The sequence below is a fragment of the Orcinus orca genome, chromosome 13 (assembly GCF_937001465.1).
Source record: "Orcinus orca chromosome 13, mOrcOrc1.1, whole genome shotgun sequence".
Classification (NCBI taxonomy): Eukaryota; Metazoa; Chordata; class Mammalia; order Artiodactyla; family Delphinidae; genus Orcinus; species Orcinus orca.
In genome coordinates, this window is record NC_064571.1 from 76,918,709 (window position 1) to 76,945,538 (window position 26,830).

At 50.3% G+C, this 26,830-nt stretch overlaps 1 protein-coding gene and 1 long non-coding RNA gene across 3 annotated transcripts in view; one reads left to right on the forward strand and one right to left on the reverse strand.

Annotated features, from left to right (window-relative positions):
* LOC125960770 (uncharacterized) overlaps nucleotides 1–26,830 on the reverse strand; it is a 483,380-nt gene that overhangs the window by 92,856 nt on the left and 363,694 nt on the right. The window lies entirely within an intron of this gene.
* Nucleotides 2,014–9,745, forward strand: LOC125960768 (uncharacterized). Of its 2 annotated transcripts, XM_049695763.1 has the most exons (5): nucleotides 2,015–2,789; nucleotides 3,155–3,336; nucleotides 7,669–7,724; nucleotides 7,897–8,005; nucleotides 9,465–9,745. In XM_049695763.1, the coding sequence occupies exons 2-5, from the start codon at nucleotides 3,291–3,293 to the stop codon at nucleotides 9,743–9,745; spliced, it is 492 nt and encodes a 163-aa protein (XP_049551720.1). In that variant the 5' UTR covers nucleotides 2,015–2,789; nucleotides 3,155–3,290. The 2 variants fall into 2 exon arrangements, with proteins under 2 accessions (XP_049551721.1, XP_049551720.1); XM_049695764.1 differs by having other exon boundaries at nucleotides 2,014–3,336.

Here is a 26,830-nt window from a genome sequence, read left to right on the forward strand (position 1 = left end):
TAATGGCCTATATGGGAAAGGAATCTAAAAAATAGTGGATATAAGTATATGTATAAATGATTCACTTTGCTGTACACTTGAAACTAACACAACATTGTAAATCAACTATACTCCAATAAAAATTAAAATATATATATATCAATTGACTGATAAAGGCAAGTTTATATAAGTAATAATTTGGAATTACATAATTACAACAGTTACATAAACTGTAATGGCATGAATGCTTCCTTTACTCATTATTTTTTCTGTACCATCAGTTTTATTGAGATACAGAGTGTACAATTCAGTGGGTTTTAAGTATATTCAGAGTTTCTGTACCATTCTCAACTTTTTCAAGCTTTTCGGGTCTCATGGTCTTCTGGCATGCAAAATGCACTTAACGAAGTTATAACACAGAAAAGCACTTTTGGGCAAATTAAAGGCTAAACATGAGAGTGTTTCAAAACACCTAGTAGCACACACACAACACAGATGCAAGAGTCCTAAAAACTGCTGCCTCTTCTGCTTCCATCCAAATAAGTAGCATGATTCCAATTTGGCTCATGTGATGTTCTCTGACAAGAAACTTGTGTGGAGTAAACGGGAGGTGCATCTCTGCCTGAAGCCGTGATGTGGACCTTTCACTTCTTATGGCATATTTATTTAATGTGTTTCACTTCTTATGGCATATTTATTTAATGTGTTTGGGTGAACAGGTTGTGATTTTAAAAAACTAATTATTGACAAACATATGGTGTAACTTTCCAAGAACCTAGTGAAGAGTTAACAGAACAGTTGGTACATGAGCTAAGTGTGTAATTTTAACAGCTTCTAGATAAATGCACATTGTGTTGTTTTCTATATTTCTCAAAAATGGGACACTAAATTATGGGAAAGGGATTCCAGTTAAAAATGGCATTTAGAGAGAGACAGAGAGGAGATTGAGAGAGATTGAGATTTGTTGAATTTCATATCTAATGCTAAGGGTACTTCAGAAAACACCATTTCATTCTTTACAAAAGGAAAGAAGGATGAGAAATACGAGTAAAACTTTTTTTCCCCTTGGGAAAAAAAAAGCAATTGGTAAGATTAAAAAACCTGAATTTTAATTTTTACAATCACAAGATGAAAGGACACATCCATGTAGCAAAAGACATGATAAAAAGAAGAAACCTACAATAAAGCCCAAAAAGCAGAAATTATGACCTGTGAATATGCATTTAACAGAGTGAAAATGAGCACAGCGGCGTAATCCCAGCTCTGTGTCTGTCAGCACAACCACATGTACAACAGTGAAGTGACGAAGGTTTTATTTTTCAGAGGAGGAAGCTGAGGCTAAGAAATTCAGTAACTTGCCCAAAGTTATGCCCCAAATCCATATAAAATTCAAAACCACAGTTCACTTAGTGTCAATTAGTTTTTTTGTTGCTGGCTTCAACTCAAAGCAGATATGTGTATATTTCTTTGGTCCTGATACAAAATTTAAATCGCTCATAAAATGTTTTAGTATCCATAAAGGTGAGTATCAAAAGAGTATTAAAATATACTTAGTTTTTATAATGGAGCATTATTGTCATTCTAGAATTGCTTGTTGTTAATTTTCCTGCCTGACTGAAAACAGACACAGAAGATGGTGAAAAGCAGATTAATATTAATAGCACACTGCATTTGGAAAATTGAAAGCCACAGCTGCCAATATGTAAATTTGTGTCTTATGTTAAGAAAAAGGGTCCAACATTTATGAAGAAGGCAAAAGGAGGATTGCATAGCCTTTCAGTATCATACTGAGCACAGCCTAACAGGCCTACCCACGATCTGTTTAAATTCTCCAGGGTTGCGTCTTTCTTTTATTTCCTATTTACTCTTGATTAGGGCCTGGACCCTGTGAGATTACACATAACTTGAAGTTTTGTTTTGTTTCGTTTTGTTTTTTTGCGGTACGCGGGCCTCTCACTGTCGTGGCCTCTCCCGTTGCAGAGCACAGGCTCCGGACGCGCAGGCTCAACAACCATGGCTCACGGGACCAGCCGCTCCGCGGCATGTGGGATCCTCCCGGACCGGGGCACGAACCCGTGTCTCCTGCATTGGCAGGCGGACTCTCAACCACTGCGCCACCAGGGAAGCCCTAACTTGAAGATTTTTGTCCAGAGGAGATGCAAATGATTTTAGCCTGGTGGAAATGATAACCCCAAATTTTATGGCCCAGAGGACATTAACCCGTTTTGATTTTAACCCAGTAACTTTATGCCCAGGTAAAATTGGGACCTTCCTCAATGACTATAACTACTCAGTGCCTCAAAGGCTCTCATCCTGGTGGGTCTCTGGTTCTTCAGTTAAGTAAACACTTGTCATGTGAGTGTTTGAAAGCATGCAGTGGCTCATCACAGAGTAAGAAGCAGAGTTCTCACAAAATCTTCTGTTGAGGAACTTTGTGCTTGCTGTATCCTGTCTGCACCTCTCGCCCCAAGGCCAGAGCCTCGTGTCCTTCAGGCCTTTGCTTGCTTGTCGCCTCCCCTGACCACCCTGCTTAAAATGCAAATCCCAATCCTCATTTCACTTATTTTCCCCTCTCAACCCATACCGCATTTTTATTGATTTGGTCTGCTTGTCTTCTCGCCCCCCGGCAGGTAAGCTGTACCAGGGCAGAGGTTTTTGTCTGTTTCGTTGACTGCTGTATCATCAGCACCTAGAACAGTGCCTGGCACACAGAAGGGCCTCAAATATGTTGAATGGATAGATGAATTCGTGATCCTAGTCTGCCAGTGGACTTGCTGTTTAGATCTTGCAGATTCATCCCTGGCTATTAGGTATGGGGTTTGACCTCTTGTTTCAACGTTGTTCTTGAGAAAGGGCCTGATTTATAGTTGTTTTCATTTAAAACAGCTTATAGTTCTAGTTTAATTTAGAGGATGGAAGCTCTCTAAAAGACAAGGTCAAATTCTGCAAGGACTTTATGTTTTCATATGGCTTCGTAACAGGGGCTTCTTGTTATGGGCTGAATTGTGTCCCCCCCGCCCCCAAGATATGTTGAAGTCTTAAGCACTGGCACCTCAGAATATGACCCCATTTGGGGTTTTGCAATGTAATTAGTTAAGATGAGGTCGTATTGGAGAGGGGTGGGCCCTTAATCCAGTACGACTGGTGTCCTTGTAAGAAGGAAATTTGGATACAGACAGACACAGAGGAGAGGGCCGTGTGAAGACGGAGACGGAGACGGGAGTGATGCCGCCACAAGTCAAGGATGTCCTGCAGCTACCAGAACCGGAAGAGGCAAGGAAGGATCCGCCCCAGGAGGCTTTGGAGGGAGCATGGCCCTGCCGACATCTGGATTTCAGACTTTTAGTGTCCAGAACGGTAAGAGAAAACATTTCTTATAAGCCATCCGGTTTGTGGTACTTGGTTGTGGCAGCCCTGGGAAAATTAAAAGACTACCCAGTAAACATTAGCTCCATTTCCAAACTTTCTACACGTATGCCTTCGTGTTCCTGCACCCACAAAATGCAGCTCTGTGGGAACAGGGTGAACATTTTGTTAGAACAAGGGAGGGGAGGAAAGAGAGGGCTCTTATTTCCTTATTTGGTCATGACCTTGACTGAATCAGGAGAGGGACCCAGGAGTAAGCTCCCTACAAAAACAGGCTGGTTTGCTCCGGCTGCCTGCTGAGAAGTTCCTAACCACCCGCTGTGCCTTTGAGACACTCGGCTCTTGGAGGACAGAGCCTCCTCTGGCTCGAGAAGGGAAAAGAAAAGTGGGAGTTCCTTCAGGCTGCCAAACAACAAGCCATTACAAGCCAGGTGACAGGCATCCAAGTTGGCCAAGGTGGCAGGACTGGGAGCTGTCAGTGGGGCCTGCAGAACAATAATCATTTCCATTATGAAGACCAGCTGCTGGTAGACTTATTGCAATAGGAACAGCCTCTTGGATGTGGAGGGTGGGGTGGAGGGTGAATGGAGCGAGGCGCCTTCTTGCGGAGCCCGAAGCCTCCATCTGTCACTGATGCCAGCACGTGACAGTGGCCAGGGGCCACTTATCTACCCTGGTTATTCTCACTCCCACCTCCCTGCTTCTACTCTGGCATTCTCTCCCAGAATGCCCTCTTGCCCTCATTTATTTAAATCCTGTCCCTCCTTCAAGTCCCAGCAAATACCATTAACCCTTCCCTGCCAAGATCAACCCAAACTCATCTCCTTGTTCTCCCATTTTCCGTGATGGTCTAGACAGAGCACCTTTGCCACTGGATGTGGTCCACAGGCCAGCAGCATTGGCATCACCTAGAAGCTTGTTAGTAGTGCAGATTCCAGGCCTTATGCTAGACCTACGGACTCAGACTTTACATTTTCAAGAGCTCCCCACGTGCTTCAGCTGGACACTAAGGTGTAGGGAGCAAGGTGTAAAGTGGTCTGTTTCGCTGGTTCTCAGAGTGTGGTTTCTGGACCAGCAGTGCCAGCATAACCTAAGAACTTGTCAGTACGTAACATCTGGGCCCCAGCCCAGACCCGCTGAACCTGACTCCCTGGGAGTAGGGCCCAGCCTTCTCCAGGGGGCTCTGATGCACACTCGAATTTGCGAACTGCTCGTCTGTATCATTCAGTCCAGCATCTAATTATGCTCTTTCCCTTCCTGTGTGTTTGTCCTTCCCCTCAAGCTGGGGACACTCAGGACAGGAGCAGTGTTTGTACGTCTCTCTGGCACTTAGCCCAGGTCTAAGCATGGGATGACTGATGTCCAGAGTAACCGACCAGTGTCTCTATTCAAGCATGTGGGGACTGGAGAGGAGGCCAGAGGGTGAAAGGGAAGATGCAGGGAGATTTCCCTTTGTTTTCCTGAGTTTCTCTAGGATTTTAGTTTGCGGGGGGAGGGCATTAAGCTTCTTCTCTCAAATTGGAGACCAAATGGATACCATGTAATTGTGCATAATGGGTTAATAACACATCAGGGCCTGACTGGATCCAGAATTCTACTTCCAACAGTTTTATGTGGGTTTTCCTCCCTGGAAAAAGTCATTGCCATTGAGCAAGTAGAACAATGCTGGCTGAAGGCTCCTTTCCCTGGATCAATTAAGTCCCTCATCTGGGCAAGTGGCGGTGGCTAGCTCTTCTGGCACACAGTATCAGCGAGAAGGATTTTCAGACATGACTAATGTATAGCCTTCTTGGGCTCCCTACTCCTGGGCTCTCATAAAACACTGCTGTGTCCCATCACCGTCAATTACCACCACAGCCAGCAGTCCCGGGTGGGAGCAGAATGTCCCAGAATGTTTCCTTAAGTGCTCTTCCTCCTCAGGCTGGCTGCTGGCTTTCAAATTTCTAGACATAATTCCTTTTGAATTGCCTAATGGGCCTTTTTTTTTTTTTTTTTTTTTTTTTTTTGCGGTATGCGGGCCTCTCACTGTTGTGGCCTTTCCCGTCGCGGAGCACAGGCTCCGGACGCGCAGGCTCAGCGGCCATGGCTCACGGGCCCAGCTGCTCCACGGCATGTGGGATCTTCCCGGACCGGGGCACGAACCCGCGTCCCCTGCATCGGCAGCATCGGCAGGCGGACTCTCAACCACTGCGCCACCAGGGAAGCCCTCTCCCTCTTTTTGTCCCCAGGCAACAGGCATCTTGGCAGGAGCCATCCTGGCACCACAGGGCCTGAGCCTGTCCTGTCCTGCCAGGCGCCCATCAGCTGGGCAAGAAGATCCCTGCTTTGGGGTGGAGGTGGGAGAGGGTCCATGGCCCCAACCTGGCTGCTTCTCCGCCAACCCCTGTCAGGCTGCAGTTCACTGTGGAGCACTGGCCAGCAGGAGGCGCTATCCACCTGGTTCTGCATCAGCCCAGACTGAGAGGATGACAAACAGGGAGACTAGTGGCTCAGCCACCGAGGAAGCCAATCCCTGCCATTTCCACCTGGGGACAAATTTAGGTGCAAGGATCAAACACTTATTCAGATTCAACTCATGTCAAAAGGGACTTTATTTTAAGAGTACAAGTTTCATGGGATCCAAGAATGAGCTTCATATGCGCTCTTGGGGAGGAGGGAGGATGGGAGTGGCCACCCCTTGCCAGCTGCCCCCAGTCTTGAGGGCCCAAGGAAATAGCACTGGGCTTTGAACCAACTGGTAGTGCAGACAGGCACATTTAGGGGGGATGCTGGGCTTCTCTGGGAAGCCCAGTATATAGGGCTTACAGAGAGTGTAGGCTGTGTCCTCCAACCAGTGACTTAGAATTAGGACAATTTATTCAACCCTCCGCTGCTCTGCCACATCGTTGGGGAAGATGTAGGTTGCTGCTGCGGCCCAGGGAAGACTTTATGGCCAGGAGGAAACCAGAGAAACACAGACTCTGAAACCCAGGCTACTCCCAGGAGAGGAAGGAAGGGAAGGGAGGCCATGTCCCAGCTGTGCAGTTTGGTTCTTTATCCCACTAAGAACCCCAGGTTGGGGAGGAGGGGGTAAGGGGGTGGAGAAATGTTGTGTGTCACTGCTATTAGAGCTCTTCCCACACGGAAGGAGGCATCAGGAGTGGGGAATAAGCCTTTCGTCTCTCTCCCAATAGTCCAGATGCAATGCAACAGCCTTGGCTCACAGCCACCATCCACCCTACGGGCACATTACACCCTCTGCTCTTCAAGTTCAGAGCCCCTTCCCCTTCCAAGAAGGCTCTGGGTTGCCACTTCCTTCCTGAAGACTTTCTCACTCTCCTCGGAGCTGTTGTCCCTTCTCTGAATACTTACGCCCGTCAGTTTATACACACTACTTAGGGGCTTTTGCTTTCTAAAGCACTTCAAGTTTTAGTCAGTGGTTACATGCAAATCCTGTCTTCTTAGGGGCCCTTTAAAGGTCTCCTTTATGTGAGCCAATACTTACACTTAAACTGTGTCCTTCCTCTTCTTTGATGCTCTTGGTGTTTCTAAAATCCTCATAATGAATTGGGGGCCTGAGCTCCTCAGTGGGGAGAAGCCAGCATCTTGAATCGGCGCCTGTGGCCCAGCAGGGGTCCGGCCACCAGCAGGGGCTCTGCGGCCAGGGCCGTTTATCACCAAAGCCAAGAACTACACTCCACTCACACCACCCTGGCCGTTATAGCTAGCCAAGCCATAACATTCAGCTAGGTTAACAGGACGGACCTCCCATTTCTACAGTGAGAAACATTGCCCACCTGAGACCATTACGGGGGCCAGGAAGGGGAGAATGGGCCAAGCTGAGGGCTCAGTCTGTTACGGCATGTTCTGGAAAGGAGACAAGCTCCATAACTGGGCCCAGGGGAAACATTCTTGCCGCCCTCCTCAGAGACTGCTGCAGGACTGGCCAGGAAGGGCTCCACAACTGTAGGCCTGCATCTGAGGCCATTAGATCACACGTGGAGGAGGAAGGAGCCATGCCAAAGATGACCTCCAAAGTCAGACTGCGTTCCGTGAACTCCCACAGTGGGGTTCATATTGGTCCCTGGGGGTGAAGACAGTCACGTGGTCATCACTGGAAAACACTCTTACCTGGAGAAGTGGGCAACTGGGCCTCACACGTGCTGTGATGGAGACCACAACTGCTCCTGACAGGTTAGGACATGTGAGAAAGTGGGGACAGACCGACTGGAGCTGTTGAAAATGCTTGTGGAGAACTTAGTTACTGAGCAGCTTTTCTACTCCACAAAAGGACTCTGCAGGTGGTGATTATCCTTGTCTCTAATGTTTTTTCTTTGCCGACAGGAAGCCAGACAACCAGGATGAGGTCATTCATCTCATGTCATAAAACACGTTCTAAGGTAACAAACTTGGAGGGCCCCTGCCGTGGCGCGCGGAGAATTCTCCCTGTTTTAAGGAAGGGTGCAAGATCCCCGAACTGGAACACCAGTGTCAGGGCAGCGGGGCTGACACGCCCTTGGTTAAGGGCGTTTGGAATTTGAAACCTGCTGACATTTATGGAATGACTTACAGGTCATCCTGGATAGTGTGGACGCGGTGGCTACCTCTGTGACGAGGAAGCAGACAGCCGGGCAGAACCACGGCCGGGAACTTTGGGTGCCACCCTCTGAGGAGGAAGAAGGTAGGGTCGCAGGTGACATGTGTTCCGAGGTTCCCTCTCAGATCGTGACTTTCTGGCCCCATAGAAACTTGCGTCCATCAACACCTGCCTACAGCCCTTTCCGGCCCCTTGTTACACATGAGGAAGCCTGCGTGGGGCTGGAGGGAACAGCTAGGAAGTCAGTGGAAGATCCTGACTGAGAATCCAGGCCATAAGGTTAAGTACACTTTCCTGGCCCAAGTTCAAGGTGCGTGCAGAGAGGGGACATCACCGAGGCAAGGAAAACTAAGGTTTCTTGGCTCATGTGGACTTTGTTCCAGGACTACCTTCTTCTAGAAGGATAACCAGACTTGTTAAATGTCTCATAAAATGCCTGAAAATGAGCATAACCAGACACTAGAAAAGCCTGATGGGTGAGGGCCAGGTGGCTTGGGCCAGAGTCTTTAGAAGATGAAGCTGTTCATGGGCAGAAGCCGTCTGAGAGCACTTACCATTCACAGTGATGTTTCACTGTGTTCCAGTGTCAAATCCTGCTGACACTGACACCCAGCACTTGCCCGGGAGTAATTCTGCTGTGATATCCACCAAGCACATCCGTTCCATCTCAAAGGACCCCGACTCTGACGTCTGACTCACGGTGGTCATTTTCCCAACGTAGAGCTCAGTGAAGGATTCATCTTAAGAGGGGAAGCATTTGGTGAACTCAGGGAGAATTTTCTCCTCTGCCCTCCTTCCCCCAGAATACACCCTGGAATAGCCTCACCTTTAGCCATCCTTGTCTGCATCTCCAGCGTCTGTCTGCCCCCTCATAGGCCCTACTGAGTGAGAATGCCAAGCCTAGAGCAACCAGGTAGAAATACTTAAGGTAAGTTCTCCCTCGGTCCCCCACTGACCTCTAATCTGGGTCTGCAACACCACTGAGCCATCTCCTGGTGGCAGAACAGCTTTCTCCTTGGCCTGTCCCCATGCCTGCCCACTTGGGTTAGTGTTTCTTTACCCAAGTAGCAGCAGAATAGCATTGACCTAGGATGAGTGGACAAATATTAGAATTTACTCATTTTCACATACATTTTAGGAGTTGAATGTCAAGCCTGAATGCTACCAGAGGCAAAGATCATGGGTCTTGCCTTCAAGGAAATCCATTTAGAAAGGAAAATAAGGACAAACAATAAGGGACAAATGACCATACACGGCAGAATATAGTTATGACTCTGATCATAAGAATTTAAAAGAAGGAGGGTTGGGGGAGAGGGAAGGGAGAACCAGAAAGGCTTTGTGGAAGAGGCAGCATTTGAAATGCGCTCTGAAGCCTGAGAATTCACATAGGAAGAGATGGGATAATTTTCACGAAGGTGTGGAAGTGACAGGAGGTGAGTTTGAGCTGTGACCGTCTCAGTCATCTTCCACAGAGGAAGTGAAAAATCAGTGAGTCTGGAAAGGGATTCCACCAAGGCAGACGCTCAAGGTCTTCTTTACTCAGGACGGAAGCAGATGCTGTGGCTTCAGATTCGAGCCAGCAGGAGGCCTAAGACGGGGCTGGAAGGCGGAATGAGGCAGGCAGAGATCACGGGGAAGACAGGACACAAGGCTGCTGGAGGCCAAGGAGCCCTCCTGAAGCACCGAGCAGGGGGCCACGTGACTGAAGCACCGAGCAGGGGGCCACACGTGACTGAAGCACCGAGCAGGGGGCCACACGTGACTGAAGCACCGAGCAGGGGGCCACACGTGACTGAAGCACCGAGCAGGGGGCCACGTGACTGAAGCACCAGGGGGCCACACGTGACTGAAGCACCGAGCAGGGGGCCACGTGACTGAAGCACCAAGCAGGGGGCCACGTGACTGAAGCACCGAGCAGGGGGCCACACGTGACTGAAGCACCGAGCAGGGGGCCACACGTGACTGAAGCACCGAGCAGGGGCCACACGTGACTGAAGCACCGAGCAGGGGGCCACGTGACTGAAGCACCAAGCAGGGGGCCACAGGTGACTGAAGCACCGAGCAGGGGGCCACGTGACTGAAGCACCGAGCAGGGGGCCACACGTGACTGAAGCACCGAGCAGGGGACGTGACTGAAGCACCGAGCAGGGGGCCACGTGACTGAAGCACCGAGCAGGGGACGTGACTGAAGCACCGAGCAGGGGGCCACGTGACTGGAGAGCCCAGAGGCCTGGCTGCTCACGAATGAAGCCTGAAGAGGGGTGAACACACTCTGTGAGAGGTTTCTGGAGCCTTCTTCAGAGCCACCTCAAACTGGGCTTGCATCCTCTGCAGGGAAGGGTTCTGGGACTCACCCCACGGCTGGGTTCAGCTTCCTCAAGGGAAGAGGCAGATTTGGCAACACGTGCATGTTGGGCCCTGGACCTCGAGAGTTGTCTGCTAGCCTGGGGGCCTGGGATCTGGAAGCCACTTCTGTCTAGGTCTAGGGGTTAGATGGCAGGAACCCAGGCCTGCAGGTTGGTAGGCTGTATGCAGTCACTACCGCCAGGTGGTGCCCTGCTGTTGCCTGGGGCACAGAGGTGGGGTCAAAGCCGGTGCCCCAACCAGGCCCTTAGACCTGAGGATGTCTCAAGAGAATCTAGGTCCCAACAAGAAAGGCCATTCCTATGGTGGACCCGTGGCCTTGGGCAGATGCCCTGCTCTGGAAGATGTAACTGGGTGTGGATATTGGCTGGGCTGGGTCCTGGGAATGTGTGTGGACCGCACAGTCCCTCCAGTGAAGGTGATGCGTGACTGTGGGCCAGGAGGGCCCATGAGATGCAGAGCCTTGCTCCCCTTTGAGTGTACCTGCCACATAAAGAAGCCTACTTGTTGACAGGTGTCCATGAAGAGAAACTCGCCCACGGTCTCTGAAGCCCAGGCCCCTGAGCAGTGGCTGTGGGTGCACTGGCCGCCCTCCTGGAGGGAGGACCCAAGACTGACCTCATCAGAGCTTGCTTCCAGGAAAGGATCTAGTTCATGGCTAATAAGGCTTAAATACGAAGGGACTGTGTTCCATGTAAATACCGAGTTTGGCTTACATTCACAGGGTGAAGGAATGAATGAAGTAGTTTCAGGCCTGGAGACACGCATTCTGACTGGCGTTCCTCACGCTTCCCAGGCCCTGGTGGCTCACCTCCATGTCGGGGGGGCGGGCAGGGCCCACAGATGGAAGGACAGGCGATGCCGGAGGCCCCTCAATTCACTACCTCCCCTGCCCCCGGCCAGGCCAGTCTTACCCTGTTGGTCAGGGGTGTGGAGTGAGGGACAGGAGGTTACTCTGGGGACATGGGGCCATAAGAAGCCGCAAGAGCTCTTCCCCTCCCACCAATAAGTGCTTTTTTAAAAAAATTAACTTATTTAATTTTATTTATTTTTGGCTGCGTTGGGTCTTCGTTGCTTCGCGCCAGCTTTCTCTAGTTGGGGTGAGCACAGGCTACTCTTCGTTGCGGTGCGCGGGCTTCTCATTGCGTGGCTTCTCTTGTTGCAGAGCACAGGGCTCTAGGCGTGCAGCTCAGTAGCTGTGGCGCACTGGGCTCAGCAGTTGTGGCTCACGGGCTCTAGAGCACAGGCTCAGTAGTTGTGGCGCACAGGCTTAGTTATTCCGCGGCAGGTGGAATCTTCCCGGACCAGGGCTCGAACCCGTGGCTCCTGCATTGGCAGGTGGATTCTTAACCACTGCGCCATCAGGGAAGTCCCCAGCAATAAGTTCTAAGCGGTAGGCTTTGTTTTTCAGAAAGCCCAGGCCATTCTCATCCAGAAGATTCTGGGCAAGCAGCTTGGGAAGACCCGGTGCAGGGTCAGCTGGAAAAGGCGGGCCTGGCGGCTGCCCCTACAGGAACTCCCCGCGAGCACTTCCATTCGATCCTTCACTGACCCGGGGGCAGCGAGAGGTCGGTTTGGGCGCCCCCCGGGCCCGGCCGTGGGGAGAAGGTCCGGAACAGCAAGGACAGCCTGTGGCAGAGAAGCGGGCAGGTGGGGAGGGCGGCGAGGAGCAAGGGGCAGGGGAACTGGGGCCACCTATCCTGGGAGCACGCTGACCTGGGTGGGAGGGCCGCGCAGGCAGGGGCTGCGCGCTCAGCTGGGGTGAGCCAGGTGGGCTGCGCAGGGCGATCGCCGGGGAGAGGAGGGGTGGCCCGGAGGGGCAGGTGTGTGTCGCGTGCCACTGGCCTTGCAGCTCCGGGCGGCCACCCCCGGGGTGATGCGTGGGGGGAGGCTCCTCGGCTGCAGAGCGACGCCCGCTCCCCGCGCCTGGCTTCCCACGGGAGGGTGAGGGGCGCGTCCTAGGAGGCAAGGGCGTGGCCCGGGAGTCACGGTCATGACATTTTCACCTCTTGGGACCTAAAACCTAGGGACCTCCTTCCATTCATCCTCGCTCAGGACCGTGTGTGTCAACAGATGTGGACTTCATGGAAGTACAAAGAAATCGCTGCTGATTCATCTTCCAGTTCTGGGAGCCCTTCAAGGCTCTGTCCCAGATGGAGTTCCGCTTCTGGGGCAGTTGGTGTCCTAACGGTTCTTGGTACCTCTTAAAAAGGAAAAACAAAACAAAACAAAATGAAAAAACCCCAAACAACTATATATCTGTCTATCCATCCATCCATCCTAAAATGCGATTGAAGTATAAAAATGCTGAAAACAGATGCAGTTTATGACATAATTATAAGGCAGACACATCACGCTCTTGCTCACCCACCACTAAACACGGCTCGCATCTCTGAAGACTCCCTTCCCTCATCCTCGGCGATCCCGATCTATTCACCTTAGCTGCTTTCCTGGTTTTAAAGTTGCGTTTGTGGCTGCAGAGTGTCCACGCAAAACTCTTCCCATCCTCTTGAAAGTGTATGTTGTTTGCAATATTCAGATTTTGTAAATAATGTGAGACAGACATTTGTTTCCAAGGATGATTTCCTTAGGGTGAATTCTCAGCTGTGGAATTTTCAGCCGATGGACATCTTTATTTTCAAGGTTCTTGGAATATGTTGCCACGCTTTTTCCCACAAGGAGTTTTGCTAATTTACATACCCATGTACAATTCAATTCAATTTAATTCGTGCCTCCCTTTCTTTCCCTGGGAAGAAATGGCGGGTCCATGTGTAAGTCCCAGTTTCATCACGTCCTTGCCAGCGCTGGGTTTGCATTTTCTTAGAATAAACACGTCTAAGACTCGTCTTGGTTTGCATCTCTCTGACATTAGGAAGGCAGGGCATCCACGTATGTCTGCTTACTAATTGGAGTATCTTCCAAATTGTATGGAAAAATTGTCCATTTACCTCTTGCGATGTTGATTTTTTTTTTTAGCCTACCTGGATGCATTAGAGATATTGAAATAGTTGCCCTGTGACATTTTTGTGTCAGAGTTTTAGAACTGAGTGAGACCTGGAGTTCATTTGGTCCGGAGCCCCCCTGCTGCAAATATGCCTAAGACCTAACTCTCAGCACCTGTGAATATGACCTTATTTGGAAAAGAATCTTGGCAGGCGTGACTAAGTTAAGGCTCTTGAAATGAAGAGAGCATCCTGGATCATTTGAGTGGACCCTAAATGCAATGACAAGTGTCCTTTTAAGAGAAGAGCAGAGAGAGATTTGAGACGGAAGAGGAGAGGAGACCGTGTGGATGGAGGCTGAGATTTGGGTCATGAAGCTACAAACTGAGGAGCTTCTGGAACCCCCAAAGCTGGAAGAGGCAAGGGAGGAACCTCTCCTAGAGCCACTGGAGAAAGTATGGTCCCTACTGACACCTTGATTTCTGACTTCTGAATAAATTTCTGTTGTTTTAAGCCACCAAGTGTGTGGTCCTTTGTTCCAGCAGCCCCAGGAAACGAACACACCCCTCCTTTCACAGATGATGAGTGAGAGTGGGGACAGGGCTTGCCGAGGGTCGGGATCCTGTCTCCCAGGCTAGAGACCACGTGGGACGTTTGCCCCCAGGTGCCCCCGTGGTGGAGGACTCGGCCTTCCTAGGGAAACCTAAGGTTGCAGGAAATGGAGTTGGTGAAGTTGTCTCACCTATTAGCGCAGAATTGAGCATTCGAGGACCTGGGCTCCAGTGCTGGCTCTGCCACTTACTGCCTCTGTGGTCTGGACCAGTCACTCTTCTGTGTGGTCCTCCGTTGCTGCACAGCTGTCTGAGTAGCAGCGTGGCCGCTGGATGGCATCTCCTCTTGGGTCCCTCGAGTCTGTGAGATGTGCAGACTGGACTATCCCTCTGATTCTTTACAAGCGTGGACTCTTTGGGGCACCGGCTACTTTCTCAGAAGTTGCGCCATGTTCCTTTCTACTCTATGGATACCGATCTTGATGCTTTGACTGTTACACATACCCATGGATCGTCAGGAGGGATTTGGGACACACAGCCAGCCCAATAACATATGAAGGTCAAAAACACTGAGTTCCCGGGCAGAGCAAGAAGAAAAGACGTGGACTTCGAAGGGCTGTGTCTCTGGGTGTGGATTCATTTAAGAATTACTTGGGAATTCCCTGGTGGTCCAGTGGTTAGGACTCCACGCTTCCAGTGCAGGGGGCACAGGTTCGATCTCTGGTCGGGGAACTAAGATCCCTCAAGCTGCGTGGCCAAAAAGAAAAAGAAAAAAGAATTACTCAAAGGATCTAGAGCTGTGTTGTCCAACTTGGTAGACTGGCATGTGTGGCTGAACACCTGAAGTGTCACTGCTGCTGCTGAGGAACTGTTTATTTAATTTTCTTTGAATTAAGTTAAATTTTTAAAATACTCAGTTCAGTTATTGGAAAAATGTAAAAGATGTTTAGAACAACAGATTCACAGATCAAGTACTTTTGATGAAAATTTAGTGTCCAAATTGAAATGTGCTGTGTTAAATATATACCAGATTTTGAAAACTTAGTACCAATAAAATAATGTAAAACATCTCATGAATTATATTTCATGTTGACTGTGGGTCGAAAAGATAACATATTTGGATAGATTAGGTCAAGTTAAATACACTTAAATTTAATTACACCTGCTTCTGCCACTTACTGTTTTCCTTTATCTAAAATCACTGAGTTGAAAGACCCTCTGTGCTCACCCCAGGCTGCGGCCAGCTCTGAGGTCGGAGGGCTGTTGCTGACATTTGGTGTGGGTGTGGGGTGGTCTCCAGTCACACAGGGAGGCTGGACTTGGACAGGGGTAGAACCCCCAGCCCAACAGGAATACCCCTCTCCCACCCCCATCAGAAGGGGGTTCCCGGATGGAATGCAGGGCGGGATCAATGTGGACTTGACCCTGAGGCAGTCAGGGAGTGGTCTTGGGCCTCGTGTTGGGTGGGAATGCGTGGATCAGGGCTGGGTGGGGTCTGTGGCTGAGAGGCTCTGCGGAAGGGCAGAGGAAATAGATGCCTTCTCTGATCTTCCATTACTTAATTCCATACTGAGCTGTCTTCGACACGTGCCATAGAGCTGAGGCTAAAAGAAGAACCCTTATTTTATTTTCATGTTATATATATTTTTAAAAGAACCCTTATTTTAAATAATAAGAGCACCTGTTATGGGAAAGGTACAGTGTGGGGTGCTTTCCATATACTGTATCATCGAATCTTCTTGGTAACCCTGTGAGGCAAGTTCTTTTAAAAGCCTATTTTAGATCAGAGGAAAAGGGCTTTTAGGAGCTAAGGGACTTGCCCAAGACCACAGAGCTGGTTAAGGGCAGAGGCAGGATTTGAACCCAGCTCTGCCTGGCGCCAACAAGGCTCAGGGTCTTGAAAGTAAGTGGCTCGCAACGACCCAGAGGGCATATGAGCTGCAAATGCCCTCAGAGGTGCTTTGCTGTATCCCCATTGCGCCCACACTTCAGGGATGGGATGTGCGAGTCCCGGTGGGGGTGAGGGCTTCCCGGGTCCTGGTGCAGAGCCAGGCCTGGAGCCTCGGTCACCGCTGAGTTCCCCCTGCTCCCTTACTCCAGGCCTGCTGGGAGGTGCCTGGGAGCCCTGCTGCGGGTGTCCCTTGGGGAACAGAACCCTGTTAGAGGGTCAGCTCGACTGTCCACAGCTGGCACGAGTGGTCTGAATAGGAGGGCTCAGCTGCCCCACTCTCGTGCCTGGTTTTGTTCTTTTAAATATTTGTGTAGGCGGTCAGATGGCCCTGTGAAGGTGAAGGAGACCTTGCTGCCCCTCCTAGGACTTGGCGTCTCAACGTGGAGTCCGGAGGATGTGGGACGCAAATCTGGCAGAGCCGCTTGGGTAAACATGGTGGGGCGGCTTCCCTCTCTCCTGTCCGGCCACTGGGCCTGAGCATGCCATTTTCTAAATGACCACTGGGTGTCGCCCTCGCTCCGCAAGTGGGTCTTCCCTCCTGCAGTCTAAGGTTCCTTAAGGGCTTACCAGGTGCTGGCCAGTGATAGGGGCTGGGGCGGTGTGTTCCCTTATCTGGCTCTGTTCTGAAGGCAGTGGGTGGGCCTGACTTGGGCAGAGATAGTGCTATTCCTTCCTGGTCGCACAAGCTGTTTGCAGGCAACATCAGGAATTTACTGGGATTGTTCATAGAACGCTTTTCTGTGGAAGTCTCTGCCGTGTGGTCCTTGAGGCTTACCCATTTAAGAAGTCTCCAGGGCACTTGGTGTCAGGCCGTACTTTTGCACCTGCAGTGTCCCAGCTCCCTCATCCCAGGGGCTTGGGAATCTTGGAAGCTAGGCCCATGACCTTCTTTGAGGGATGGAAGGGCCTCGAAGATCTAGGCAGGCGAGGCTCTGCTGAGACCTTGACACTGCCCTGGTACCTGCAGAGCACAGGCCCATCCTCATGGACCCTCTCAACATGCTGGGAGGCAGGTGGGAGGGACCCACCATCCACATACCATAGACTGAGGGTCAGGCAGGGGAGTGCCTTGTTCAAGTTCTCTTAGCTGGTCGCGGCTGAGTTCCCTTCTACCACAGCTCCATCCTCGAAGAGGTGCCTCTTTTTTTTTTTTTTTTAATTGGGGTATAGTTGTTTTACAATGTTGTGTTAGTTTCCACTGTACAGTGAAGTGGAGTTGCCTGTGCTATACAGCAGTTCTCATTAGTTATCTATTTTATACATATTAGTGTATATACGTGAGTCCCAGTCTCCCAATTCATCCCACCACCTTCATTTCTCCCCTTGGTGTCCATACGTTTGTTCTCTACATCTTGTCTCTATTTCTGCCTTGCAAACCAGTCCATCTGTACCATTTTTCTAGATTCCACATATATGCGTTAATATGCGATATTTGTTTTTCTCTTTGACTTACTTCACTCTGTATGACAGTCTCTAGGTCCATCCACGTCTCTAAAAATGACCCAATTTCATTCCTTTTTATGGCTGAGTAATATTCCACTGTATATATGTGCCACATCTTCTTTATCCATTTGTCTGTTGATGGACATTTAGGTTGCTTCCATGACCTGGCTATTGTAAATAGTGTTGCAGTGAATATTGGGATGCATGTGTCTTTTTGAACTACGGTTTTCTCTGGGTATATGTCCAATAGTGGGATTGCTTGGTCATATGGTAGAGGTGCCTCTTATGGGTTGAATCGTGTGCCCCCAAATTCACGTGTTGAATTCCTAACCCCCAGAAACTTCAGAATGCGACCTTATTTAGAAATATGCTGTTACAGATGTCATTACTTAAGATGAGGCCGTACTGGACTAGAGGGGCCCTGATCCAATACGATGGTGTCCTTTATAAAAGGGGGAAATGTGGACACAGACAAGCACTCAGGAAGAAGGCCACGTGAAGGTGAAGGCGGAGGTCAGGGTGATGCTTCCACACGCCAGTGACACCGAAAATGCCCAGCGAACCGCCAGCGGCTAACAGCTTCTCCCTGACAGTCCCCAGAAAGAACCAACCCTGCAGACACCTTGATCTTGGGCTCTGGCCTCCAGAACAGGCAGATGATAAACTTCTGTTGTTTAAGCCCCCCAGTGTGTGGTACTTTGTCACAGCCGCTCCAGCACACTAATTCAGTGCCCAAACCTAAGAGGCTGTTTCAGACCCTCATTTCTTCCTCCTGGGCCTCCGACTGATGCCGGCTCTTCTTTTATCTCCTTATTCGACGCTCTGGCTGAACAAGTCCCCTTTCTCTCCTCTGCTCTCCCCAGCCTCATACTGTGACCCTTGCTCCAAAATGACCAGCCTGTATCAGTCCTCCACTGAATCCATTCTTTCAGGAAGTTGAATTCTACCAGAGGCAGAAGATTCATACTCAGTGGTGTGAATTTGGGGTAAGGCCTTACTTAGCTCTCCCAGGGGCACTTAGGTGTTGGAGAAAAATTTGTTAATTCCCTAAGAGGACCCTTTGTTGAATGAAGAATAATTTTGTCATGTGACATAGAGAACAAATGTATGGATACCAAGGGGAAAAGAGGTGGGGTGGGAGAAATTGGGAGACTGGGATTGACACATAGACATTATTGATACTATGTATAAAATAGACAACTGATGGGAACATACTGCATAGCACGGGGAACTCTGCCTAGTGCACTGTGGCAACCTAATGGGAGAGAGGTCCAAAAGGGAGGGGATATCTGTATGTGTATGGCTGATTCATTTTTTTTTTCACGTTTCTATGTGTTATATATATATAGTAGATGTTTATGTATATGCATATTTACATATGTGTGTGTAATCTCATCAGGACATTTTCGGTAATTTACTAGACTTTTTAGAATTATTTAGGTACTTGGGAAGGTTTGCCAGGCAGAAAATTGAAGTTTTTTTTTTTTATTCATTCAAACAGAAAGTCACAAAAATTATAATCATCCTCATCAATGACTGATTCATTCTGTTGTGCAGTGGAGGCTAACACAGCACTGTGAAACAACCATACTGAATAAAACGAATAAAAAAAATTTGTCATGTGAGTGTTTGCCCCGTAAATAATCCATGAAACATGTTCTGTGTCTTCCTTATGACCAGGGTAGAGTCCTGGGGCCTGTGTCTGTGCTGCGGACCCAGAGGCCTGGGGTGGGCTCTGGCTTCTTCGCAGGTGGGGGGCCTTGTTGTAGGCCCACGCCTCACCCCACCAGGAGAGGCAAGGGACAGTCTCCCACCTTCCTCCTCAGTGGGAAGGACCAAGACCAGAGCTCTTGCCGCCCTCCTGCCTCTTCTCCCCCCTTCCCTCCCCCTCCCTCCCTCCCCTCCCCCTCCCCTCCCCCATCCCCTCCCCCAGCTTGTAAAAGTGGGTTTGCTCACAGAGCTAGGGAAGTTTTCAGATGCTCTGACCAGACAGGTTGCCCCTGGGGGTGGATGGTGCCAGCCGGCAGGCCTAGTTGGCCTCCTGGGAGTTGGGCTGGCTGGACATGATGGTGGCCAGAAAGTGTTGGCACTGGGCAGGCCACGCTGTCTGGCTTTAGTGAGTGCTGACTATGGTCTCTAGCTGTGGAGTGCTGGTGAGGTCCGGTGGCTGGGTGTTCTGTGGGGAGGTGCAGAAGGCAGGGCTGCCCCCTGAACTGGGTGCAGGAGTCTCTTTCTACAGGAGCCTTGAAGTGCTGGTTCCTGGGTCAAGGGCTGGGAAGGCAGGCAGGGTCCCTGCAGGGTGGGGAAGTGGGGAGGGGCTAGGTTGGCTGGATCACCCCCTCCCAAGCCAGTCTCCCTCAGGATTGGTAGGTCGCTCTCTGCAGTCCTGTGTGCTCAGCCTGGGTTAAGTCACACCACGGGGGCAACTGATGGTGTAGGAAGTGGCCCTTCTTCCAGTAGAGCACTGTCCGCTGCGGCAGTACTGTCCCTGAAATGCTTCCTCCGCCTTGTCACGGCCCTAAACTGATGGCTGGCTTGGGCAGAACAGACTGTGCTCAGTAGAAATAGGAACAGGGGAGGAAGAGGAGCATTATTGCCTTTTGAGGAGTTCAGGGAAAGCTTCCTGGAAGAGGTGGAGTTTGAGCAGGGCCTTGAGGGATGGATAGGTTTATCCTAGAGGAAGGGGTGGAGAGGCCATCCGGGCTGAGGAAACCCTGCAGACAGAAGCATCCGGGAAGGAGGGGGAGTGAGACGTGCAGGTGGCAGGCTGCCCCTCCAGGCCGTCCCAGAGCCCTTCTAGCACAGAAGCATCACCATGGGTCTCTCTCTCTCTCTGTTTTTTAATGCTTAAATTTTTTTTTTTTTTTTTGCACTAGGCGGGCCTCTCACTGCTGTGGCCTCTCCCGTTGCGGAGCACAGGCTCCGGACGCGCAGGCTCAGCGGCCATGGCTCACGGGCCCAGCCGCTCTGCGGCATGTGGGATCTTCCCAGACCGGGGCACGAACCCGTGTCCCCTGCATCGGCAGGTGGACTCTCAACCACTGCGCCACCAGGGAAGCCCCTAATGCTTACATATTTTATTTATTCTTCTTAAATGCATTAGCTAGTACCTTCAGTACAATGTTGATAAATTAATAAAAATATAATACAATTAAATGACCATTTATGATGATTATAAAAAATCCCTGAGCATACAAGGAATATAACAGAACTTCCTTAATCTTATAAAGGACGTTTATTAGATATTGCCAGGGATGTCTTTATCCCAACTGCTGCATCCCTGATTCCTTTCTCATCTCCAAAGCACTCATCGAAGCGACGTTCCCACTCTTCCTTTACCCCCCGGCCCCACCCCTTAGCTTTGCCCTGTGTTCCCTCCACCTAGTCTGTTCTCCCGCCGGCATTGCTGAGATCCTACCCTCGTGTCCATACCCAGATCCCACCTTGTGTGTTAAGCTTCCCCGGTTTCTCTCAGCCCTCCCTCCATGCCTGGCACCACTCCCTCTTTACCTCCCTGAAGCCATTTTCAAACCTCCCTTAGTGATCATTCTGCAAACATTGGTCGGGCCTCCAGCTTGCTGGGTGTCGGGGGTCCGTGTCCGCCATCAGCAGAAGGTCACAGTCAGGGGACAGGCTGACACACCAACCAGTCCCCGCACCATGTCACCAGGCCTGGTTCACAGCGGGGTGCAGACCTGGTGTCTGAGGAATGGCCCAGATGAACGGCCCCAGCCTCCTGTCCCAGCATCTCTGAAGTGTTGTCCCCCTCGTGCCACAGCCGGGCAGTGGTAGGGGACGCCCGTGTCCCAGGAGCAATGAACAGGCCCCTCTTACTTGGATGTGTCCTTGTCCTTTCCTGAAGTATTAGTTCACTTGGGTTTCAGCAGGGCCCTTATTTGGAGAGTCTGGCTTCCTGGTATGAAGTGGAAAACCGAGCAGGGTCAGGTCTGCTGGCCTCAGTGGCCACGCCATCAGAAACGAGATCGCGTTTCTGTTTCCCCACAGGCGCTGGGAACTGAGCTGTGTGCGGAAACACGATTCATAAATCGATGGACTTTATTTCCACTGTTCCCAGGCTTTAATTTCCAGAAAAAAAATGTCAGTGTTATGGCTGAAATTCTCTTAGTTTTAGGAAACCCATCATAACCCAGAAATGTTTATGCATAGTTCATATATTATATGACAAGAGTGGCTTGGAGAGTAATGGAGGGTCATGGGATTGTGGTTGCATGGAAACAAGACGATCTGAGTGTGGTGGTCCGTTATTTATATTATCCAGATCCCAAATCCAGCCCTTACACTCCCACACACACGCCCGGCCCAGGAAGCATGGAGGGAGCCCTGGTTCTTCCGGAGGCCGAGGCTGCGGGTGACCTGCCGCCAGCCGTGCCAGGGTCTGTCACTCAGAGAGCCCTGCACACGCATGCCGACAGGTGTGTGAGTGTGCCTGTTGGGAGGTGTGTGGCTGTGTGCGTGTGTGAGAGTGTGGTGTGCACACACACATGTAGGGAGACCTACTCAGGGCGAGACCCCATCTTGGCCTCTGGCAACAGTGCTCGGGACGCGGTGACTGATACACCGAGGTTCCCTCGCACCCAGATACAGGCCCATCCTTTGGAGCCAGAGGCCCGACAGGTGCAGCCAGCTGGGGTACGTGAGGAAAAGGGTCAGAGACCCCTCCCTGCTCATCACAAGCTGTCCAGGAGCACAACTGGAAAGCCAAACAAGTCATAAAGGAAGTGGACCCCGAGTCTCTTCTTCTGCAGCAGGCTGGAGAGAGTAGCAGGCAGAGAGGCGGGAAACTTCCAGGTCACCGGGCTGCATCTCACCAGCCCCAAGGGCCTCACACCTGGCGACTGGAGAAGAGTCGCTGCACTGACGGCAGAAGCGCACACACAGCAGCCATGGAAGGTCTCTCCTCTAAGACGCATCAGCGGCTACGTGCTTGCCTCATGCCCGGGCGTGGTTTTCTGTTTTGATTTACTGTTACTTTGGGGAGTCTGGCTTCCTCTTGAAAAACATGGAATGTGCATTTTTAAATAATTGCAACCACAATCTTGCCCTGATAAGGACTTTCTGGTTTCCTGGATATTGGGCAGCCGTAGTTTGGGGTCAGGAGATAGTCACCCTGCAAAACATTTTCTCACATGTTCTTTCAGCCGCTTCCCCCGGACGCTTGTCAAGAGCAGGACGGTGATGCTCCCCACACACAGATTTCTTTATCATCTTTAAAGCTACCCGGGGTCCGATGGAGGGAGATGGGGGCCTGTGGGTCTGGCCGGGACAGGGGTCTTGGCTGGACCACAAGGCAGTGTCAAGAGCCTGCCTTGCTGGTGCCGTTCCGCTATGATCTGCTCTAGTTGGAGTGAACAGGGAGAGAGACAGTCAGGAGGTGAGGGCACATCTGTGTTCTGTGAAAGCCGACCAGCGCTCCTCCCGCAGTGGGGTCTGCCTTCCCTTCCGTCCTGCAGTTGCCATTGATAAAATGGGTTACGGAGTCATCCTCCTGGTGAGGCCCACGGTGTCGGAACCTGTCCAGGGGCCTGGAGGTGAACTGAGGCAGGATGCACGGCTGTCGATGCGTTATGTAAACGGGGCTCTGCGAATCGGGAAGATGCGGGTTTTCAGGCTGAATGGTTTGGGGAGTAAAGTGAGACAAGAACCCATATTTTTAAATGTGAATGCAAGGAGAGGAAACAGATAAAGAAAAGAATTTTTTTTTTTTTTTTTGCATTTTGCCTTACAAGTTAATTTGGAAAAAACAAACAAACAAACAAAAACACTTTGAAAAGTTGCCAGCACTGAACCAGTGAGAGTTCAGAAGTTAGAGTCCTACTCTCGTTTCAAATCAGGTACTTAACGGTCCTTTCCCATCATTCAGCACAGAGACATATCCCCAGAATGTCTCCAAAACTTGGTATCGTTCTCCATTTAAAGGAAAAGAAGTGTCGCGAACAGCCTGAGCCTGGTTTCCCTGGCCGCGACAAATTCTCCTGAAACCAGCGCACGGGAACTGGATTTCCAAAGCTGTTTTCGGAGGGGCTGTGTGTGCCCATGAGTGGCAGGGAGCTGCCCCTGATGTGGGCTTCTGGATGGGGACGTGGGGGCAGCTGGATACAAACTGGATTCGAATATAATTGATATTTAAGTCTCTCTCTGGAAACTTAAACGTTGATAGTTTACATCTCTGCTTAATAGCATATTAAATCATATTATAACTCTTAACAACTGTTTAATCTTTTCATTGTTGAAAAATGAGGTAGTTGATCTAAGCCATGTCAGAATATGCCAGGAAAAACTTATTTAAATGTACCACCCTTCACCATGGCATCCAAGGGCTTCGAGGGACCCATATGTGTTCTGGGGGGGCCTGCCTCTGTTACACTCGGGTCTCACCCTGAGTGGGGTCAGAAAGGAGGAATCCTCAGGGGGTGGGGACTGCAGGAGACCCGTGAGGGGGGTGGGCGGGAAAGGCTGGAGCCTGGGATTTGGCCCTTAGGCTATGGTGTTGTCGCCATCTAGGATTTTGGCTCCTAATGGGGCATTGTTGAAAACATGTTTTTCTGGCTGACAGCATGTTCTATGATCTTTCCCTGTGTTCAGCAAGGTTGTTTGTGCACCATCATAATTAGAGGGCTTACGGCTGGGAGAGAGAGGGAGAGGGAGAGAGAGAAGAAGAAGAAGGAGAGAGAGAGAGAGAGAGAGAGAAAGTGCTCTGTTCTTCCAAAAACAAGTATGCCTTCTCCTTGGGAATGACACCAAAGAATACCTTCTAAATGAAGTATGTTTCCTTTCAGAGATTACAGCATCAGTTGATCAAAGTCCCCTGGAAATAACTCTTGGCAACTCTGAAGTTCTCTGTAACTCTTCTTTGACTTGAGCAGGGCGGCCCTAGGCGGGGAGCAGCAGCTGTCTTGCCTTTGGAGGCCAAGGAGCCCAGAGTGGGGACAGAAGACAGGTGTGCTGTGTGTCTGCTGACTGCCTTGCAAACCCTTGCGGCCTCACATTGGTTTGGGGTTGGTTTCGTTGGAGATGGTTTTGTTTCTCCGGAAAATTGATTGTGGTGCACAGGCTGGCTCTCTCTGTCCAAGTAATGCAATACAGGCATCTTCTAAACTTAAACAGGGCCTTGGCAATCCTGGTGAAATGTATTGTCGTCGGCTCTGTGTCCTGACGTCCTCTGTAGAGTTGAGGAATGTTTGGACCTCGGCCCCTGAGCCCTTTCTGGTTTAAGTTTAATGAAAGTACAGGCAATCCAAACGTCTACCTGGCAGCGGGGAAGAGACCCTTCACGTTAATTATTGCTAAGCTCAACTGTCTCCTTCCAAGCCCTATATACAGTCCTACACATTTGTATACATTTTATATGGTCTATTTCCATTATAAATTGCCCATAAATTAAATACAGATTTTCCTGGGAACATCTTAAAAAAAGGGAAAGGATCCGAGTGATTCATGTTTCTGGTATTGGAGGTGACGTGGTTGCGGGGGGGAGGGCGGGCCCGCGTGCGGACTCCCCAACATGGAGGTCACGCGTCTGGGTTAAGGCAACCTGAGTTGCGTGTGAACGGATACGCAGTGTGTATTTTTCTCCATCTTTCATGTTGTGAGCTGCACATCATGATTTAAAGAAGGATGGAGACTGATTGATTGACCTAGACAGGCTGGAGGGGGTCCAGGAGGGTGACAAGACAGTGAGGGATGTGAGTTCCCTTCTCTTCTCCAAGGAGAGGGCTGTGTTGGTTGTGCTGGTCACTAGGAGAGTGTTCTCAGCACGGTGTGGCACTGCCCTGGGGAGTCGTCTTCATTGTGAGGTGTGTTGCCAGCATAATCTGTTGCAGATAATAAAGTACTAACGTAGGTTATAAAAGAAATGAGAGCGAATTCAAGGTTCATCTCCGAGACGTCCTTCTCATTCCCCTGCGTTCCCGTTTCCTTGTTGAGTGAAACGCTAAGGGTGGAGTTTTCCCCAGACTCCGTAGAATCGTGCCTGTCCTGAAGCCCATCTGTGCCCCAGCCTTTGCTGCCTCAGGGCCTTTGCACCTATCACTCCCCGTGAATGACTTGCTTGCTCCCTCCCCCCTTTTAGGTCCTTACTCCATGCGGCTTTCTTGACCATTCTATCTAAAACCTTACCCTGAGTACTAACCCCCCTTCCGTGCTTTGTTTATTTTTCTCCGTATCTCCATTTGACGTACGTGTATTTTATTTATTATTATTATAAGCAATACTGTAATAAATATAGGGTCTGTGAGGCAGGAGTTTTTGTCTTTTTCATGCTCTCTTCTGCTCCAGTGCCTGGCACCTAGTAGATGCTCAGTAAAATGTGTTGCATGAACGCATGCGTGAATGCCCATGAGGCACATTTGGAGGCCGGCAGTTACATGTTATGGAGGAAGAAAATGTGGCAAAAATATGCTATAAGAGATTAGACGTGAGCTGGTTAGCAGAAATTACAAAAAGGCAGTTTCTAGTCAAATTAAAAAAAAAAAACTTTCAAAAAATACAAATTTGAACCAAGGAATGAGCAGACTTCTAGGGGTGTGAATGCCCTTGGTGGAAGTAGTTAAGGTGAGTGAGGATGGCTGCTGAGAGGACCCTGTCCTGGGGTGGGGAGAAGTTTACCATCACAGATGACTTTCTCCTCCTCTCTGCGATTCTGTTTAAGGACATAAAACGTTCTATCCTGGGCTCTCCTAACATTCAGTTCCCTAGACTTCTGGGTGCTTTTGGGGGTTCGGATGATTCTGGCACTCGTCCCAGATCACACAGCTCTGGCTGGGCCAGGCCCAGGTGGCGCAGGTTTCTTGCTCAGAATGTGAGCGCCCCCGGACACTGTCATCCTGCCACAGCTGGGGTGAACCCTGCGCGTCCAGCAGGTGGTCTGGCCATGGTGGTCTTTGGCTGCCTTCCTCATGGCCTGCAGGACTTTTGCCTCAGGGCCCAATGGTACTGCAAGTTTATTTGTCCCCAAATGAGATACTCATTCATTTATTCTTCATTCAAGCCACCGGTCTGTGTTTCACCCTCCCCTGGAGTCTGCTCTGAAGGTTAGGACCCCCATCCCCCGGGTGCCAGGTGGGACAGTTCCTCCCTCTTGCTTCCCATGTCTCTCCAGCCCTAGCTCAGACCCTCTCAGTGTGAGCCGTGCACGGGGACGTGACAGAACCAGCTTCACGAGGAGCTGGGGACTCCACACGGGCACAAGAGGGACCAGAAACCAGCTTCAGTCCCATCTTTCTTTAGGGTAGCCCGTGCATCCGGGTCTGTGTGGGGCTCAGGAATTAGACAGGAGGCACCTTGAACCTCCCAGCTCCAGAAGGGGTAGCAAATGCCATCCCGAGGGACCGGTCACCTCAGGTGGTCGGAGGGCCTGGGCTCCATTACAGACCAGCGGAGTGACCCTGGACTAGCCGCTTGATCTCTCTTCCTGCAGTGTCTGTATCTGTAGAGGGGACTAGATTCTACTCATGAGATGATTATTTCAATGTCAGGTGGGGGGTTTTCTTTTCATCGTGTAAGTTTCTACGCTATTTGACTTTTTAACTCTATACAGTCATCGCCTTGATTTTAATCATGAACTAGATATCTGGAAAAACTTTCTGGAATTCCACATGAGTTTGCTGTAGATCCTGGGGGCAGCGATGGTGATAAGTAG